The 19190-nt window shown below is 42.5% G+C and overlaps 1 protein-coding gene across 1 annotated transcript in view; it reads left to right on the top strand.

Moving 5' to 3' along the window:
* The window catches only part of ANKDD1B (ankyrin repeat and death domain containing 1B), a 97358-nt gene extending 78168 nt beyond the window's left edge, over nt 1-19190 (top strand). Inside the window, 9 exon segments of the mRNA XM_006873305.1 lie at nt 9-113; nt 2836-2934; nt 7265-7381; nt 16453-16551; nt 16553-16652; nt 17510-17535; nt 17537-17585; nt 17588-17626; nt 19129-19190. Coding sequence (XP_006873367.1) covers nt 9-113; nt 2836-2934; nt 7265-7381; nt 16453-16551; nt 16553-16652; nt 17510-17535; nt 17537-17585; nt 17588-17626; nt 19129-19190 — 696 coding nt within the window.

Below are 19190 nucleotides of genomic sequence, written 5' to 3'. Positions count from 1 at the left end.
TTCTGCAGACAAAGGAGTCCCCTCTTCATTTAGCTGTTATCAACAACCACATCAGGGTGGTTGGTAAACAGTCTATATTAAGTGCACAGCATGATATTGACATATTAAATCAGGTAAGCCAGACAAATCAGAACCTGGAGAGTCTGTTTTCGTATGTTTCAATGCAGTGTCTGTAGAGCAGTTGTTTTGATCAAGTTCAAGGTGCCCTAAAAATTCCTGGGAGGAATAAGTGAGTTAGTTTTCTCCCCAAGCCCCCACCCTGCCTCCCACACACATACTTTGTCTTTCTGAAATGCACAACTGGGGTTCAGCCCAGTGTATTATTAAATTGTTCACATACAACAGACCCAGCACTCTTGATAGATAAACAGTAGCTCATTCAACAGACCTAGTACTTTTGATAGATAAACAAGAGGTAAATTACCAGAGGCTCTTTAAATCAAAAGTTACTCCCCAAGAGCGATATGTTGTAACTGACAGAGTCCTTTGCCACAAGAAGGCCATGTTGCTTCTATCTTAGAGATAGTAAATGTGTCTTCCTTTTGCCCAAAGACAAAAACAAAACAAACAAACAAAAAACCCCCACACCTCCTGATGTAAAAAACTGCCATGAACTCAATCAGTGGAAGCAGAATCAAATGCTTCATAAAAGGAATTCATCACCAGCTGGAATTGGAAATGCTGAGATGCGATAGTAAAAAAGGAATACGTGCTGGTGGTGTCTGAACTAAAGACCTGCTTTCTGGGGCTTTAGACTGAGACTTCATACTCCCAGAGGCCCTTTCCACTGTCTTTGACCCTTACTCCAGGGGATGGCCAGATGTGAGGAGAAGGCTCCTGGGGTTCTGAGGACAGATGAAACCTCTGGATCCCTCCCCAGAAAAGCCTCAGCTGTGCCTTCTCCAGGCTAGAAAGAAACCACAGTATCAAGGGCCTGCCAGGCCTAACCCTGTTAACCCTAAACTGTGTCGTCCTCAATGATGGCACTGTGGGCTAAGCATTGGGCTGCTCACCTCAAGGGTTCAAACCTACCAGCCACTCCGAGGGAGAATGATGAGGCTGTCTGCTCCTGTGAAGATTTACAATCTCGGAAACCTGAAGGAGCAGTTCTACTCTGTCCTGGAGGTTGGCACTGAGTCAGAATTGGCTCCCTGGCAGTGGGTTTGACATTGGTTTATCAGAGCATTGAATCAGATCTCTGCATTCTCCTCCAACTCTGTGAGGTCATTTTCACCCTGAACTGAATGGACATATCTCCACATCTGTCCACCTTCCCCTCCCTTCCTTCACCCACCCTCCAGAACCCCCTCTCCATCTTTTACTATGCTAAAAGATCTTGGGGGACATCCTCTTGTTATTAAATATACCTATATGTTCAACTATATTAATGTATACCATCTTTCTTAATGGGCAGAATCTTTGCCAAATATACAGAGCCTCATGTTCATTTGTGATTGCTGTTTAAGTAGAATTGGCTACGTCTACTTTGTGAAGAAGTCTTTCCTACGCTTGTTGTTCAGTGGTACAACTACAATGTATCAATTTTGTTGTTGTTGTTAGAACAGAAATACGCACTTGATACCTGAAAATAAGATATCATATAAAAGCTAAAACCTTCAGATTTGTTTGTAATCTCTCCCCATTCTTGTTAATTTTCTACCTTTTAAATGTATGACAGTATTGTCAAAAGATTTTAATTGTATTTTTCATAAGACATCTGTGCCTGCTTCATGCTGGTATAGACCTTTGATAAGGGTGGTCTGTCTTGGATGGTAAACCCCCAGAGGAACAAACTGTCACCCAAGGTGAGTCTTTAATAAATGCTTTTTTGATAATGATGGTGGTGACATCCCAAGCAGGTTGGCCCTGTGCTCTGGTGGGAGGAGTACTGGGCTAGATGGGAAAGAGTCAGGTCTACTGGCCCAACTGTGTGACCCTGGGGAAGTTACTTCACCTTTCTGGAGAAGGAGTTGGACAAGATAACATCCAAGGTTTCTTCTCTAATACTTCAGAAATGTTTTCACATCAGCATTTTGACAAAATAGTAACATGGGTAATTTTCTTGTGTTTTCATATGGTTGTTTTTCTTAAAATGTTTTATTGTGAATTATGTTTCATATGTTTTTTGTTGAAGGACTCATTCTCTTGATAGGAATGTGATTAGCTCAGAGAGAAGTTAGAAGTTTGCACTGTCTCAAACATTATAATGTGTGCAATTTTTAAATAGAGAAAAAAAAAACATTATTAGCCCAATAAAAATAACCTCTAATTTCTCCATCTACACATTATCATTAATACTTTTGATGTCTTTCTTTCTCTTTCTATACATACTTTTGAATTACATTGAGCTCAACTACGGTGTGATTTCCAAAGGTCTTAAATGTTATCTGATAAGCATTTCTCATTTTATTAAATATTCTGTGAAAGAATTTTCTAAAGATCATTTAAAATTGTTGCCTAATATCCCAATGAGTCCTGGTGTGGCGCTGTGGGCTAATGCATCAGACTGCAAAGTCATTTGAACTGCAAGGTCAGTGGTTCAAGCTCACCAGCTGTTCCTTGGAAACCCTATACAGGGTTGGAATCGACTCAACGACACTTACCAACAACAATATTCCAATATATGGACATACCATGATTTATCTTATGAGTCTCCTTAGACATGCAACGTCCTTTCAACTTGTCACTGTTATAAATAATACTGCAATGAAGGCTCCCTATACCCATTAAATATATATATGTGATCTTTTCCATGTGTCTATCTCTACTTTCTCTTTGTCTTTTTCCCCCCCTCCTCAATTAGCTTGAGTTATGTTTTTAAAATTTCTTTGGCAGTGGCAGCAAACCCCTTTGCATGTAGCTGCTGATCCTGGAAATGTAGAACTAGTGGACACCCTCCTGAGAGCAGGCTGTGATCTGAAGGCCGTTGATAAGGTAACTCTACGGACTCTAATCTGTTCAGTTGAGAGGCTCCCTGTTGGCTATAAACCTTGGGCAGCAACATTCACTTCCTTTGTGAAATTGATCTAAACTGGAGCAACCTTTACCGGCAGTAAAACATTCTGATTTTGATTACGATATGTCAGGGAGAATGTTTACTCTGAGTAATAGAATCTATGTTTTAAAAATCCACAGTATTTATCTAACTTTCAGAGAAGTTATGGAATCATGTACTCCCCAAATTTAAAAATATATTAAATAGTAACAATCTAGTACCATTTTCCTACCAACCCCTGTTCTCATGTGTCATTTGTCGTGTCTTCACACTATTACCTTTGCTATGTTTTTGTTGTTAATTGCTATGGAGTACATGACGACCCACGTACAACAGAGCAAAATGTTGCCCGGTCTTGTGTCATCCTTGTGATTGTTGGTAGGTTTCAGTGCCTTCCAACCTAAGGGACTCATCTTCCAGCTTTCTATGGGGCAATCGACTATTGTGATCCATAGGTTTTTGGTGTGTGTATTTTTTTTAATGTTTTATTGTGAGTTATGTGATAGTTTACATGGGAGAGCATTAGCTTTACATTCATCACATTGTATATCGTTTCATTGCCATGGTTACAGTCTCCTCCATGCATCATCAACCAACCAAAGGGTATACCCTGCAAGCCTGCCCCTCGGTCGTCAGCACACAGCCCCTCTCCCTCTCCAGGTCCAAAGTCCCCAGCTGCCCAGCTGCTCCATCTCTCCATGTCATCGTCTCTGCCTCCATCTCTGGCATCACTGCTTCTCTGGGTAGGGTCCCGCTCTCCGCTCTTCTCCCTAGATGGTCCCAGGGACCTCCACTCCTAGAATGCAAAGTCAGCCACTCCCCTCCTTTTGCTATTAAACATTACCTTTACATTTCCAGCCCTCACAGTCAGTTGTGATAACAGTTATTCACTATTGTATCACAAGAGACCTATCCGCATCTCCTTTCATCAAGCCCTCCCAGACAGATTGGTTACTACTCAGTGGAGATTCTACCTTCCTCCATGCCCTCTGGATCTAGTCTCTCTCTTGAAAGCTTGTAAGTCAATCACTTCTTGCCTTTGTAGCCACCGCCTCCCATTTTGGGTAGCCAATGTCCAAGTTGCCCATCCCTGTCTACTCTGTGTATGGAGGGGGTGGGAATGATCCTTGCTGTAAAGATTTGTTCCCTCTTTTGAGCTACTGCTTCCATAGGTGTAGGTCAAGTTCATCAAATTGTATCAGATTACTCTTTTTTCCCCTCTTCTTTCTTCTTCTAGTTGAGTTCTGATCATCCAGCCATTGAAGCCAGGTCAAGTGGGTACTATCTGCAAGTGTGGGTGTTCTTGTACATATGTCATCATAGAGTTTTTATTGTCTGATTTTCAGAAGTAGATTGTGAGTTCTTTCTGCCTACCTGGTCTGTTTGAGTCTGAAAGCTGTGCTGAAACCTGCCTACCATGGGAGACTCTGTTGGAATTTGAAATGTCAGTGGCATGGCTTCCAGCAACGTGGCAATACACGAGCCAACACAGTACGACAAACTGACAGCGGTGGTGGGCCTTTGTCTTCCTAGTGTCTCTTTTCAGAGTTCCTTTGTGCACATAGACAAGCAGACAAATATATAGACTCCCGTTTTACCCCATCACCCTTTTCACACGACGGTAGCATACCTATGCACACTGTTCTATATTTTGCCTTTTCTTACTTAACTACGTAAAATAAAGATCTTTCCATATCAGGAAACAAAGAGTTTCTTCATTCTTTATTTTATAGCTTATAGCCCCCACAGTTTAGTTTCCCTAGATTTTTCTTTTCCTTCTCCCTCTTTGTTCTCAGAGTCTACTTCATGGCTGGCACTCAGTATATGTTGAATGAATAAATTAAAAACTACCTTTTCTACCAGCAACACAATTTTGACCCAAGATAAGTAGATCACACACAGTATGACCAAATGGGAAAAAATGGAGCCAGAATGTGGTGTAAATTTGACCTACTGGAAGCCTGTCTTCTCAACCTGCTGTTGTTAAGTGCTATCGAGTTGGTTCTGACTCATAGTGACCCTGTATAGGTTTCTGAGGAGTGACTGGTGAGTTTAAACCCCTGACGTTGCAATTCAGACTGACCTTGTGGTCCAGTACTTATGCTACAGGCCCAGGCCAGGACCTCTACCTGAGGTGTCTCCAGTGTCCTAGAGACACTCTGTCTAGTTCTTTCCATTCCTGGGTCCTGCCAGTGGCAGAAATAGTTAGACTTCCACTCCAGCATGCACTCCCTAGGAAGATTTTCTTATGAGCTTGAAAACCCTGACTCTCAGAATGTTGCTTCCCAAAATAGGCTAATTATGGTGATTCAAATGGCTTTACAAGCCAGAATTTAGACGATATACAATTACAGGCCTGCTAACTGCCAGCAAAATGCTGTGCTTCCTAATTTCATTACTGTCTCTTTTGATTAGGGGCTGATTGCTTTCAGCCCTGATTTTCAGGCTCACCTGGGTCTTAGTGCCTGGAAGAACAGTCAGAAATCATTTGTGTTGGTGAGAATTGTACTTGTTGCAAATTTGCAGACATGGAGAATTATGGGGCTATATTTCTGGATTCCTAAGGATAGAAATACATGGAGTCCTGGTGTGGTACTGTGGGCTAATATGCTGGATCATAACCTCAAGGTCGAAGTCAAGCTCACCATCTGTTCCTCGGAAACCCTATACAGGGTCACTGTGAGTTAGAACCAACTCGATGGCACTTAACAAAAACAAGGATAGAAATCTCAAATCATTTCTGACCATTATTATTATTATCAATAGGGTTCCTAAGCATATTCCTCATGGATCATTGAAAAGCAAATCGATCAACTTGTCTTTGCTTAAGGAAAAATGTTCAGATGTGTAGGTCATCGACTATATAATATCTAGGTACCCTGTTTGTGTGCTCTGGCTTTGAGCTATGTTTATTTTGAGAAAAATATTACTTTTTTGTAATTCTTATAAGGCACCACATGGGTTCATGGCAGCTCACATTCCAAATAATATACAGAACAGTCTTTCTTACTTGTTCCATTTGGTTAAACTCTAACCTTTCCCTTTTGGTTAGAGGCAATGAGATATGAGGAAAATTCTAGAAAGGAGTCCAGTGAGCTGAATTCTGTATCATGAATCAGTGGTGGTGGTGGTGGTTGTGTGCCGTTGAGTTGGTTCCAACCCATAGCAACCCTATAAAAGGTTTCTGAGGCTGTACATCTTTACAGAAGCAGAAAGCCTCATCTTTCTTCTGTGGAGCGGCTGATAGATTTGAACTGCTGACCTTGCAGTTAGCAGCACAGCTCATAATCCACTACACTACCAGAGCTCCCGATGAATCAGTAGTGTCATCATTATTAATATTACTCTTAGTAAGGTCCAAAGTCTTTTCTATCTTATTATTCCACCCTCCTCAACACATGGCTTCTACCTCATGGTCTAAAGTGGCTGGTTGTTCAAGCTTTAGCCTTCATGGCAGCAGTGCCCTCAGGAAGAAGAATGACAGCCTCTTCTCTTTAAAGATAAGTCTCACATGTTGCCAGCACTACTGCTGTTTACATTCCATTGACCAGAACTGAAGTCTCATTTCTAACTGGGGGAAAGCTAGAGGATACGGTCAATATTTGTGGCTAAAAATTGGGAGTTCTTTTCCTGTAGAAGAAAAGCCGATGGGGGGTGAGGTGGAATGGGATAGGGGGCGAGGACTAATAGTCTGCCATATTCCTTGGAGGAGAAGTATGATGATGTCACTTACTGGCTGAGAATTTCGCTGTGCAAGCCAGGAAGATATGTGAAAGTCTTGGAGAAATGTTTGAGTTCTTGTTGAGAGAGCAGTAAAAACGTCATCTGTTGATGGTAGATCCCACCTCCAAACAAGAAACTTTTGTTGTCTAAATCTGAGAGGGATTGATGGAGGTGTAATCTGAACCTGGATATATTTGCTAAGTAGTTATAGTCTTTAGAAGACTATCCAAGCAAGTTCCCTCAACCCCCTTGTTTCTCTTATTCAGTTTTTTTCTTTCCCATTTGACCTACCACCTACGGTTATTGATAGCTAACATCTCTTGGACAATGACTATGTAACAGGTATTGTGTCAGCTCCTGTCCTGAGGATCTTTGTCACATTATCACATTTAGAAGATCCAAGAGAAGCTAAGAATGGATCCAAGTTCACCCAGCAAGGAAGGATCTGGATTTGAACCCAGGCTTTCTTGTTCCCAAACTAGAACTTGTTCTAAACTTAGTTTACTACTAGGCAGTACTAACCGACTCCTTGTTTTTTAACTTCAGCGAGAAAACACAGCCCTAGTGGTGGCCTCCAGGAGCAACCGCAGCCTTGTTGTGGACATGATCATTAAAGTGGAGAGAAGTACGGAAGGATGAAGAGATCATTAAACCTGGAGAGAAGTAAAGAAGGATGGGGCTCTTCTGACAACCCCAACCTTCTTACAGAACAGCATCCAGTCTTCTTAGGGGACAACAGGGTGGCTCTGTGTAAGTCTTTTCTGTTTTTTCTTGCTATAATTGGCAATTATAACTGTCCCTCTGTCTTATTCTGTTCTCATTCATGACATGATCAATTACCTCCCTTTCTGTAGCTGGCATCAGTGTTGTTGTTGCTTGTCATTGAGTTTGTCTGTGATTCATGGTGACTCCATACACAGCAGGACCAGTTTGTTGTGATCCATTAGATTTTTTGGAAATAGATTGGTCTTTCTTCCTGGTCCATCTTACTCTGCTGAAATTTTTTCAGCATCATTTGTTGTTGTTGTTAGGTGTCATCAAGTTGGTACCGACCCATAGCGACCCTATGCACAACAGAATGAAACACTGCCAGATCCTGGGCCAACCTCACAACTGTTGCCATGCTTGAGCCCATCGATTCTGCCACTTGACCAATCCATCTCATTGGGGTCTTCCTCTTTTTTTCTCTGACCCTCCACCTTACCAAACATTATATCCTTCTCCAGCGACTGGTCCTTCCTGACAATATGTCCAAAGTATGAGAGATGAAGTTTGGTCATCTTGGCCTCCAAGGAGTGAACAACAACTCTAGTGAAGTATGCACACCATAGAATGGTCAACCATGTGAGATCAATAGAGCAGCATTTACTCAAGGACAAAGTTCAGAAGAATTGGAAAAGAAGGAAGAATGGAAATAAAAAACATCGGGAAGAAGTGTGAAAAATGATGTTACATTGAGAGAATTGCAGTCAGTGGGATGAAACAAAGGGTGCATGATTTGTTTCATGTAAAACTAACAATCTGCTTGTAAACCTTCACCCAATTTACAAAAGCTTTAAAAAAAAATAATAATTGAAAGAAGATAGAAAGAATGACTGGAAGGTAAATATAAAGTCTTAGTGACTGTTACAGAATACTTGAGTGCTAGAGAGCCAGCAAATGGATGTATTAAAAACTGCAGGACCAGAAAGGTGAGCTTTGTTACCACCTATTGGCATACTGGTCGGGAAGCTTCCAGAACAGATTATAGCCAGAAATTCTAGGACAGAGGGCACAGCCAGAGTCAAGTTGATATGGACTAGACTGCTTGGCCCAGTTAAATTCTACCACCCTGTGATGATGATGTTGTTGTTGTTTAGTGCCACTGAGTCAGTTCTGACTCCTAGTGACCCTGTATAGGGCTTCCAAGGAGTGGCTGGTGAGCCTGAACCACTAACCTTGCTGTTCAAACCGACTTTGCAGTCCAGCACATTCACCTGCAGCACCACACCAGGAGTTAGTTAAAGTTTTGTGTCAACTTGACTGGGTCAGGATTCTTAGTGGTTTGGTAGTTGAGATTATCCCAGGGTGAAACCTAATACAGGCATAGTTAACTCTATGATGATTGGCTATGAGAAGCCAATCCATTGAGGGGGTGTTTCCCTGGGGGTGTGGCCTGTTCCCAATGTAATGGACTTGCAGGAAAAGCTTGCTCTGTTTTCTGAGGGGATTTGGGACTCTACAATTGTGAGCCATTTCCTTAATATAAACTTCTCTTTATATGTATACATATATAAATTTCACTGGCTTCGTTTCACTGGTCTAGAGAACCCAGCCTAAGACACACTCACTCATTTCTTATTAATTACTGATGCCAGTTGCAGTTCAGTGATGTCATTCTCACTTTCATGAGGGAAATCTGTGTTCAATTCCCAGCCAATGTAGCCACCACCTGACTATAGGCTTGTATGTTGCTATGATGTGCCTGACCCAAGCCATGGTATTTTCAATAACTTCATATGCATGCGAAATCTGGACAGTGAATAAGGAAGACCATAGAAGAATTGATGCCTTTGAATTATTGTGCTGGAGGAGAATATTGAAAGTGCCATGAGCTGCCAAAAGAATCAATAGATCTGTTTTGGAAGACGTGCAGCTAGAGTGCTCCTTGGAGGCCAAGATGGCCAAACTTCGTCTCTCTTCGTCTGATATACTTCAGACATATTGTCTGGAGGGACCAGTCGCTGGAGAAGGATATCATGTTTGGTAAGGTGGAGGGTCAGAGAAAAAGAGGAAGACCCTCAACGAGATGGATTGGCCAGGTGGCAGCATCGATGGACTCAAGCGTGGCAACAGTAGTGAGGTTGGCCCAGGATCGGGCAGTGTTTTGGTCTGCTGTGCATAGGGTCACTATGAGTTGGTGTTGACTTGATGGCACCTAACAACAACAACCCCAAGACTCTAATCCTGAGCTCCCAAACCCAAGGACTGATTTCCCCAAGGTTTTTGGTGAATTCTAAGAAGTTTTCATAACTTTGACCCCTGTATGCTCTACCACATTCTTGGATATATTTGCAGCCAAGGTAAATACCCATGTACAAATATTCTCTATCAAACCTATGTATATTTGTGAGTGTATATATCTGACAGTGTGGCATTGCTATTCATAAGGTTTTCAGTGGCTAAACATTTGGAAGTAGTCCTCCTCTCTTTCTTCTGGAATTGACTGGATGGCACTTCACAACAATAACAACAACAACAGTATATATTTGAAGTTCTGGTGTGGTGCAACAGGATAAGCACTGGACTATTAACTGCAAGGATTGTAGTTCAAACCCAGTAGTTGCTTCTCAAAAACACAACTATGAGTTGGAACTGACTCGATGGCACTTAACAGCAACAACAACAACATTGTGGTCACTCTACCTCCCACACCCATTCAGCCTGTGTGCTATCTATGCATCTACCCATGCGATTGTTGTTGTTTAGTGACATCGAGTCAGTTTTGACTCAGTTACCTGCATTGAATCTATACGAGGGTGAGTCAAAAATTATCTGCACTCCTGTTATATTAACATGCCCATCCATGTCCACAGGGATGACAACAATGACCATACACATGAAATGATTCTGTCGAATAGACAAGTGACAGTATATTATGTGGCAAATCATTTGCAAATCATCTATGGCTCTGTCTATGAAACAGTCCGTGACAGACTTGGGTTTAGAAATTTGTGTGAGATGGGTACTGAAACAACGCATGAAAGAGCAGAAACAAAAGCATTTGGACATTTGCAAACAAAATTTGGACCAATGTTCAAAGGACAGTAGAAGTTTCTTTAAAAAATCGTTACTGGTGATGAGACATGGATTTATCACTACAAGCCTGAGAGTAAATGGTAGAGTATGGAATGGAGAGATCCTCAATCAAGAAAAAGTTCCAAAGTCAACCATCAGCTGGAAAATTATGTGGTACTCTAGGATCAGCACTGGACTATGAACCACAGGTAAGTAGTTTAAACCTCCAGATGCTCCTCAGAAACTCCATATTTGTTGTTGTTGTTAGGTGCCATCGAGTTGGTATGGACTCATAGTGACCTTTATGCACAGCAGAACAAAACACTGCCCGATCCTGGGCCAACCTCACTACTGTTGCCACGCTTGAGTCCATCGATGCTGCCACTTGGCCGATCCATCTCAGTGGGGTCTTCCTGTTTTTCTCTGACCCTCCACCTTACCAAGCACCTCCACCTTACTTTCTCCAGCAACTAGTCCCTCCTGACAACATGTCCGAAGTATGAGAGACGAAGTTTGGCCATCTTGGCCTCCAAGGAGCACCCTGGCTGCACTTCTTCCAAAACGGATCGATTCGTTCTTTTGGCAGCCCATTGTTGTTCTTGTTATGTACCGTGGAGTTGGTTCCGACTCATAGCGACCCTGTACAGGGTTTCCGAGGCTGTAAATCTGTACAGGAGCAAAAAGCCTCATCTTTCTCCCGCGGAACAGCTGGTAGTTTTGAACTGCTGACCTTGTAGCTTGCAGCCCGATTCACAACCACTAAGCTACCAGATGGCACTTTCAATATTCTCCTCCAACACCATAACTCAAAAGCATCCTTATAGGGTAACTGAATTAGAACTGACTCCACAGCCTTACCACTAACATCAGTTTTCTGGGATTATGATGGGCCAATACTGGAACACTATTATGAAGAAGGTTCAATAATCAACCGTGCTTCTTACAGTGAGACGCTCACTGAAGACCTGAAGCCTAAACTTCGGATTAAACGCTAAGGACTGCTATCCAAGGGTATTGTGATTTTACATGACAGTACACGTCCCCACACCTCTGCCCACACTCTATAGTCCTAATCTTGTTCCATCGGACAGTCACCTGTTTGGTCCCCTGAAAACAGCCCTTCCAGGATGAAGATTCCCCTCTGGTGAAGAAGTGAAGACAGCGGTGCATTCGTGGCTCACAAGCAGCTCAGCCTAAGACATTTTAAAAACAAGGGCTATGAAAATTTGTAGTCAGATGGACAAAGTGTATTGAAAATCAAGGAGATTATGTTGAAAATGATGTATTTGTCTTTTCTAAAAGTTGATTAAAATACATGTACATAATTTTTGACTCCATCTCACCTAACTAGTTATGTTGCCTTTAATTCATGCACTTCTCCCCATATTTCCCCCTGTCTCCATCTTTTTATTTTTTTATACATCTTCTGATATCTACCACTCTTGCAGCAGCTCAAAAGAATGGCCTCTGCCCTAAAACCCAAGTCTGTGCTCTCAGGCAGGCATTTCATTACTAGTCATTGTCTTCAATCTTGAGGAGTGTCTTGTTTCCACCCTGGGCTGAATGACCACCCCTGATTCCAACAGGAGAGCTTTGGTGCTGCAGTGTTGAGTGCTCGACCAATAACCAAAGGGTCAGCAGCTGCTCCACAGGAGAGAGACTTGGCAGTCTGGTTCTGTAAAGATGCACAGCTGTCCTGTGGGGTCACTTTGCGACAGAATCAATACAACAGCAGTGGGTTTATGGTTCCAAGGTGTTAGTGCCAGAATTAGGGCCCTATTGTTCAGGCATCTACTCCTGAGGAGCCTCGAGCGTGGATTCCTGTCCAAATTACCAGTCCTGGGAATTTGCCCTTTAAATCCTTAAAGGTAAAAGGATTTATTTGCCTTGTTTTTCTCTCATAAGCTAGTTTAATTGCCCTATTGGAGCTCTGGTAGCATAGTGGTTATGAATCGGGCTGCGAACCACAAGGTCAGTAGTTCGAAACTACCAGCTGTTCCGTGGGAGAAAGATGAGGCTTTCTGCTCCCATAAAGATTTACAGCCTCCGAAACCCTGTACAGGGTCGGAACCGACTCGACAGCACTTAACAACAACAACAACATTGTCCTAATAGACATGATCATTTTAAAGGTCATGCCAAGGTCATTACAACATTCTTATTTTCCTGTAAAATAAAAACAATAAAACAAAATACCTCTAACATTTTTATAAACAATTAGCGTTCGTTATTTTATCTCTCCTTGCCCTCTTTTATTGTTCCTTCTAAATCACCACTATATTTTTCTGAAGACATCTTTACCAAGTTTGTTCTTTTCTCTTGCTCTTCAAATTGTTATACTCACATTTTCCTCAAATGTAGAAACATTCACTGGTTCTATTTTTAATGCCTGCAAGACTTTTTTGATTCTTTTGGCTAAATGAGAATAAATTGCTACCTCCACTCTTATAAATCTTTAAGATAGAAGAATTAGATGAACTTTGAAAATCTTATGTTGTAGTTGTTTTTGTGAAGTCAGTTCTGACTCATAGCATCCCTGTATAGGATTTTCAGGGACCGGCTGATGGGTTTGAACCACCGACCTTGTGTTTATCCTGAAGCTCCACACCAGGACCCCAGATGATGATGTGTAAATATAGTTGAAGCCCCCTACCCCCATAAATGGTAATAGCTGTTAACTCTGGTGACAAGTGGGGGCCTGGGGTGAAAGGAACAGTTATTTTTTTAATGTCAATCCTTTTGAATTTTTTTTACCTAATGCATTTATTCTTAATATTTTCAATTCTCCTTGTTCGCTAAACAAATTTATATCCTCACCAAATATAAAATGGTTCCTAATAAAAAGACTAGAGATAGGATTGAAATTCCCATCTTATTATGCCCATTTATCTACCGACTCCAACCACCCATTCACCTATCATTACATTCAGTGGTTTAAAGTTAAATGGGAACTTTCTAAAAATCTGCTCTGTGCTATTATAATTTCCACCAGTTCTAGCTAGTGTTTCTCCTGCAAATAGCTCAGTGCTTTGGCAGGCGAGCTATTTAATGCTTTCGCTGACTGCTTGAAAAGACTTGAGCTCTCCAAAACCCCTGCATTTTCTAATGGAAGCCAGAAGGACAGTCCAGCCCAATCCCAGAGCGCACAAAGCATCCCTGTTTCTCAAAGCAATAAAAATAGTGAAAGCTGCGTGCGGAGATATTTTGCAGTCTCCCCTTGTCTTGTGGTGATGGTGGTTTTGGATTCATTGTTTTCCCAAGAGAGGAGAGATGGAATGAGGAGAAAAGGCAATGGGAAGTGCCTATGGCTCCTCATTTGGTTATATTTCTCCTTATCTCTTTTGGGATTCTTTGGGAGTTAGCTGCTGAGACGGGGTTGGAGAAGACCCTGTATTTTCCATCCACAAAGCGATTCAGGGTAGCCATACCACTCATGCCTATTCCAAGAAGCCTGCGTGGCACTCTGGGTTAACCATTGGACTGCTAACAGAAAGACTGCATGCCTTTTGAATCCACTAGACACTCCATTGGGAGAGAATGAAGCTCTCGGCTTCTGTAAAGATTTAGGGCCCATGGAGCACATCTCCTCTGCCTTCTAGGTTACTATGAGTCTGAATCGACTCAACAGCAGCGAATATTCCTGTTCTAAGTTCTATTCACCAAACTCAGTGACTAGAGAAGGTCTGTCCTTTCTCTTTGACCACACATCCAGGAGTTGTGGACCCCCTGGAAGAATCATTGATGCTGCACCAGAGTACCTCATGACCCATGATGAGGGCTGAGGAGCAGGCCCACCATGCTCTTCTCCGAGGTTTTGACAACCAGGGCCACATACCTCCCAGCCCATTTCCTGCCCCAGCATTGACTCCTGTCTTGCTGCTGGGATCTTCCAGTAGGGTCCATTTTTATGTAAGTAAAAGACGAAAATAGAAGTCATTATATATGAAAAAGGAGAGGAGAATGTATGTTGTTGTTAAGTGCCATCCAGTCAGTTCTGCTCATAACAGCCTGTATAGTGTTTTCAAGGAGTGGCTGGTGAGTTTGAATTGCCTACCCTATGGTTCAAACCGACCTTATAGTCCAGTGCTTATCTTACAGTGCCACACCAGGAGGTCTCAAACCTTTTCATGGGCTGTGTCTTGTCCTGCTTAACTGATCTGAAACACTCTAAGAGTAGTAGCTTGAGCCCTAATGGCATAGTCAGGGTTCTTGGGTGACAAAAATTGTTTGGGCTCAACTACTAACCTAAAGGTTGGAGGGCAAGCCCACCCAATAGCACTGCAGAAGGAAGTCTTGGCAATCTGCTCCATGAAGATCAGTTGTTGTTGTTAGGTGCTGTCAAGTCAGCTTTGATTCATAACAACTTTGCAAATAACAAAGAAATGTCGTCTAGTCTCGCACCATGCTCACAATCATTGCTATTGCAGACACATGTGAATCCATCTCGTGAGGGGCATTGTGTAACAATGTAACACTGTAACACATGGGGCCACAGGGAGGTGGACTCTACAGCAGTAGGTACTTTTGGTTTCGTTTTTTGGTGCTTAATGACAGAAGCAGCACTCAGAAACCACAGAACTTGCTTCCATTTTTTTTTGAGATTTTCTCCAGGTTTTTGTTTATTTATTTTTTGATTTGAATCTGCTGGGGCCCTGGTGGATTCTGCCGAAGGGGCAAAAGGAACCTTTGAAAAGTCAGAAAACAAGAGGACAATCCAAACACAGGACAATTTAAAATCTGAGACTGGATAAACTGACGTAAACCCAATCAACATCAACATCTCTTCTTCTCATTCCATTGACCCATAAAGAAGTTTCTAGTCTGCTGTTCTCTTCACACATAATCAGATAACAGAATTAATCAAGGGACCCCCTTACTGAGAGTACACCCTATCTGGGCCCCACCTCAAAAAAGAAAAGGGAAAAAGGGCTGAAAGTAAGGCCATGAAAAACACTTTTGGTATTGTGACAGTTCCTTGGCTCAGACGTCCCCTCTTTTTGGGTGGGCAAATATCAGTCAATAGGTTGAGGGAGAAGCATGAAAGCTCCCTCATGTTTTCTGTGTCAGACAGACAGTACTCAAGCTGTTTGCTTCTTATATTTGTCTGCATCTTAGATGACAAAAAGGGATCCAATGATAGTTGAAATTGGGAAAAAAGTCTGGGTTGCTACCTCCCAAGTTATATCTGCAAAAGAAGTATTGTTGTCGTTGTGTGCCACTGAGTCCATTCTGACTCATAGAGACCTTACATGACAGAGTAGAACTGCCCCCTAGGGTTTGCAAGGCTCTGGTAGCATAGTGGTTACGAATTGGGTTGCGAACCGCAGGGTCAGCAGTTTGAAACTACCACCTGTTCCGCGGGAAAACCATGAGACTTTCTGCTCCTGTAAAGATTTACAGCCTCAAAAACCCTATATATGGGGTCACTATGAGTCGGAACCAACTCTACGGTACTTAACAACAACAACCACTTTCATGGGAACAGATTGCCACGCCAGGTCATTCTCTTGGAGAGTAACTAGTGGTTTTGAACCTCCAATCTTTTTTTTCTTTTTTTTTAAGCAGCTAAGCTTTTCAGCATTGAGCCACCAGGGCTCCTCGAAAAAAATAGATTTGTTGTTGTTAAGTGTGGTAGAGTTGGTTCTGACTCATAGTGACCTATATAGGATTTCTGAGGGGCAACTGGTGGGTTTGTACCACCAACCTTCAACTTAGCAGTCCAGTAAGACTACAGGGCCACATAAGACACTAAGTAGTACATGTCTGAAATCATGTAACACAATTATTTTCAATATGTTGTTGTTGTTAAGTGCCGTTGATTCGATTCCGACCCATAGTGACCCTGTATAGGGTTTCCAAGGAGCAGCTGGTAAGCTTGAACCACTGACTGTGCAGTTCAAATGACTTTCTGACGCATTAGTTCACAGTGCCACCCCAGGACTCCCATTTTCAAATAGGACCATCATAAGATCCAAAACTCATCAACCACCTTAACTCTGTCATTCAAACAAGATCACAGTTTGGAGACCAGGCATATTCGCACTTGCCTCTGGGAACCTGGCTTAACATCAGCTAAAGGCTAATGAGTGGCAGAGGCTGGCCCATTTGTGGAACTTCACAGGTGACCAGATCTGAGCTATTGAGGAGCAGTGGTCAGGTGGATGTAGTCTAGCCAGTGTGGGTGGGAGGCATTTTGTGTCAGGAACAGTAGTCTTTCTTGGTGTCAGAATTTTCCACGTAGGTGCCTACGGCTCATAATACTCAGCTGACTCCAGGGGCCCAAGAAATAGGGACAGTTAGCTGAGACGACAAGGTGCTTGGGAACTTTGCAGAGTGCTAACACTCATTTGAAATGGGTGACTTCTTCTATTAAGCCATATTAAAAATGTGCGTTTAGCCTTATAGTTGTTAAGTGCTGTCAAATTGGTTCCGATTCATAGTGATTCTGTATAGCGTTTCCGAGGAACAGCTGGTGGGTTTGCACTGACAGCCTTGTGGTTCAGAGTCCAATGCTGATCTTACAGCGCCACACCAGGAGATCCCCAGCTGACTGAGTGTGAAAGAGGCAGACTCCCAGTAGCAGCAGCAAAGGTAGTAGCAAAATCACCCGAGGGCTTTTGTTAGACATGCAGATTCTCAAGCCCCACCCCAGACCTACTAAATCAGGTTCTGCAGTGTAACAAAATCTACAGGTGAAACATGCACTTTGAAACAACCTTGACCAGTAACTATGAAAAAAAGCTCCAAATCTCACTCAAGACTGTTTGTGATCTCCAGGCAGGAAGGGCTACGGTGACCTCTCTGGGTCTGGGGAGAAGCGCTGAAGAACATGTGAAGGCAAGCCAGTTTACACAAACCCAGTAAGGGGATTGGAAAGGGCTGTCATCCCCTGAGCTAGGAGAAGAGAAATGAAAGTGCAACCAGTCACACAGAAAACTGAGTTCGATTTAAGACCATAGATAAAAAGAGACTCAGCTTGTGGTGTTTTACCTCTGACCTGTTGTGCTTGGCTAGGAAATGAAAGCTTTGAATATGGCCACCCGGACTCTCCTCATCTGGCTGCATGGGACCCTGATGACATAGGCCAATCCTGTCAAGAGCTGGGATGTGCATGTTTCCCAGAACTAGCTGGTGAGTTACAGTTTTCAACAACTAGTTCTCGGTATCATCTTCCTAATAATGGCCTGGGATAGTCAACAGAAATACTACTAGCTCCCAGCTTGGTGTTAGCTGTGGCTCAGACGACTCTGAAGCCATGGAAAGAGTTTACAACATGCCAGCATGTTCTTTCGTGAGTTTTTATTAAGTGCTGATGAGTCAGTTCTGACTTATAGCAACCCTGGTTAGGGTTTCTGAGGAGTGACTGGTGAGTTTGAACCGCTGACCTTGAGATTCAAACTGACCTTATGGTCCAGTGCTCATCCTACAGTGCCACACCAGGACTCGTACTGGTCACATGATAGCCTGATAGTTCTCAGAATTGCCTCCTCACAAGGCATCTGAAGAGATATAGAAGTATTTTTATTTATGGGTATGGGTGTGGCCGGCAATGCTAAACCATCTCATAAGGTTATAGGATAGTTCCCCACAAGTAAGAAGGGCCTTGCTCAAGATGTTATTATGCCCCTGTTGGGAAACTGCAAGACTGTATTTGAAAATGTTCTCTCTAGTTTGAAAAGCAAGGGGCACATTGGCTAGGACTCTGCTATCTGAGGTTACTGCTGAAACCTACTCTGCTAGTAAGACATTATTGTCAGGAAAGATGCTTTGAAACATCAATATATTTGGTGGTGGTGTTGTTAAGTGCCATCGACCCTGTATAGGGTTTCCAAGGAGTGACTGGTTAGCTTGAACTGCCGACCTTGCAGTTCAAACTGACTTTGTAGTCCAACATATTAAACCACAGCATTACAATATTCAAGAAATAATAATATTCAAGAAAATATTGGAACAGCTGTCATTATTTTCCCTGATGCAGTTTTCTGAAGTCGATAAGCTAAAAGCATTGATGCAGTGTTCTCATTCATGCAGTGGCAGGAACCAGAACCAGTGCATGGATGATCCCTTCCTCTTAGCACTGCTGTTTCCCCTCAATTGTAAATTGATCTTTTCTATTAAAAGAGTCCTGGTAGGGCTGCTAACTGCAAGGTTAGTAGTTCAAATCTAACAGTTGTTACACGGGAGAGAGGAGGCTTTCTGCTCCCCTAAAGTTTGATACCCTTGAAAACTCTGTACATGGTTGATAAGAGTCGGAGTGATTCAGTGGTACGCAACCACTACCAGCACCACCATAATAGAGTAGCTGTAGAGCTCTAGCAAGACTAAGCGGCAGCTCACTGAAGTGGTGAAAGTGTGGGTTCATATCTGAGCTCCAACACTGACTAACTGTGGGATCTTGGGCAAGTTATAGAAACTCACTGTGCCAGTCTTCTTTAGCAACCAGGGAAGAAAATACAAAAGGCTGTTGGGGGTTTACATGAATAAAATAAAAAAACCACACCTACTCCCACTGAGTCGATTCCCACTCACAGCAACCCTTTAGGACAGAGTAGAATTGCCTGGTACAAAGTAAGTATTTATAAATGTTAGCTATTCACAATACATGTTATGCTATTTTTTCTTTTTTTTTCAAGAAAAGATCCGTCTATTCAGAAGTGAAACTGACTCAAGTTCCAAGAAATGTGCAGTTTCATAA

Source organism: Chrysochloris asiatica, unplaced genomic scaffold (genome assembly GCF_000296735.1).
Source record: "Chrysochloris asiatica unplaced genomic scaffold, ChrAsi1.0 scaffold00234, whole genome shotgun sequence".
Lineage (NCBI taxonomy): Eukaryota > Metazoa > Chordata > Mammalia > Afrosoricida > Chrysochloridae > Chrysochloris > Chrysochloris asiatica.
This window is presented reverse-complemented; position numbering and strand designations above follow the sequence as displayed.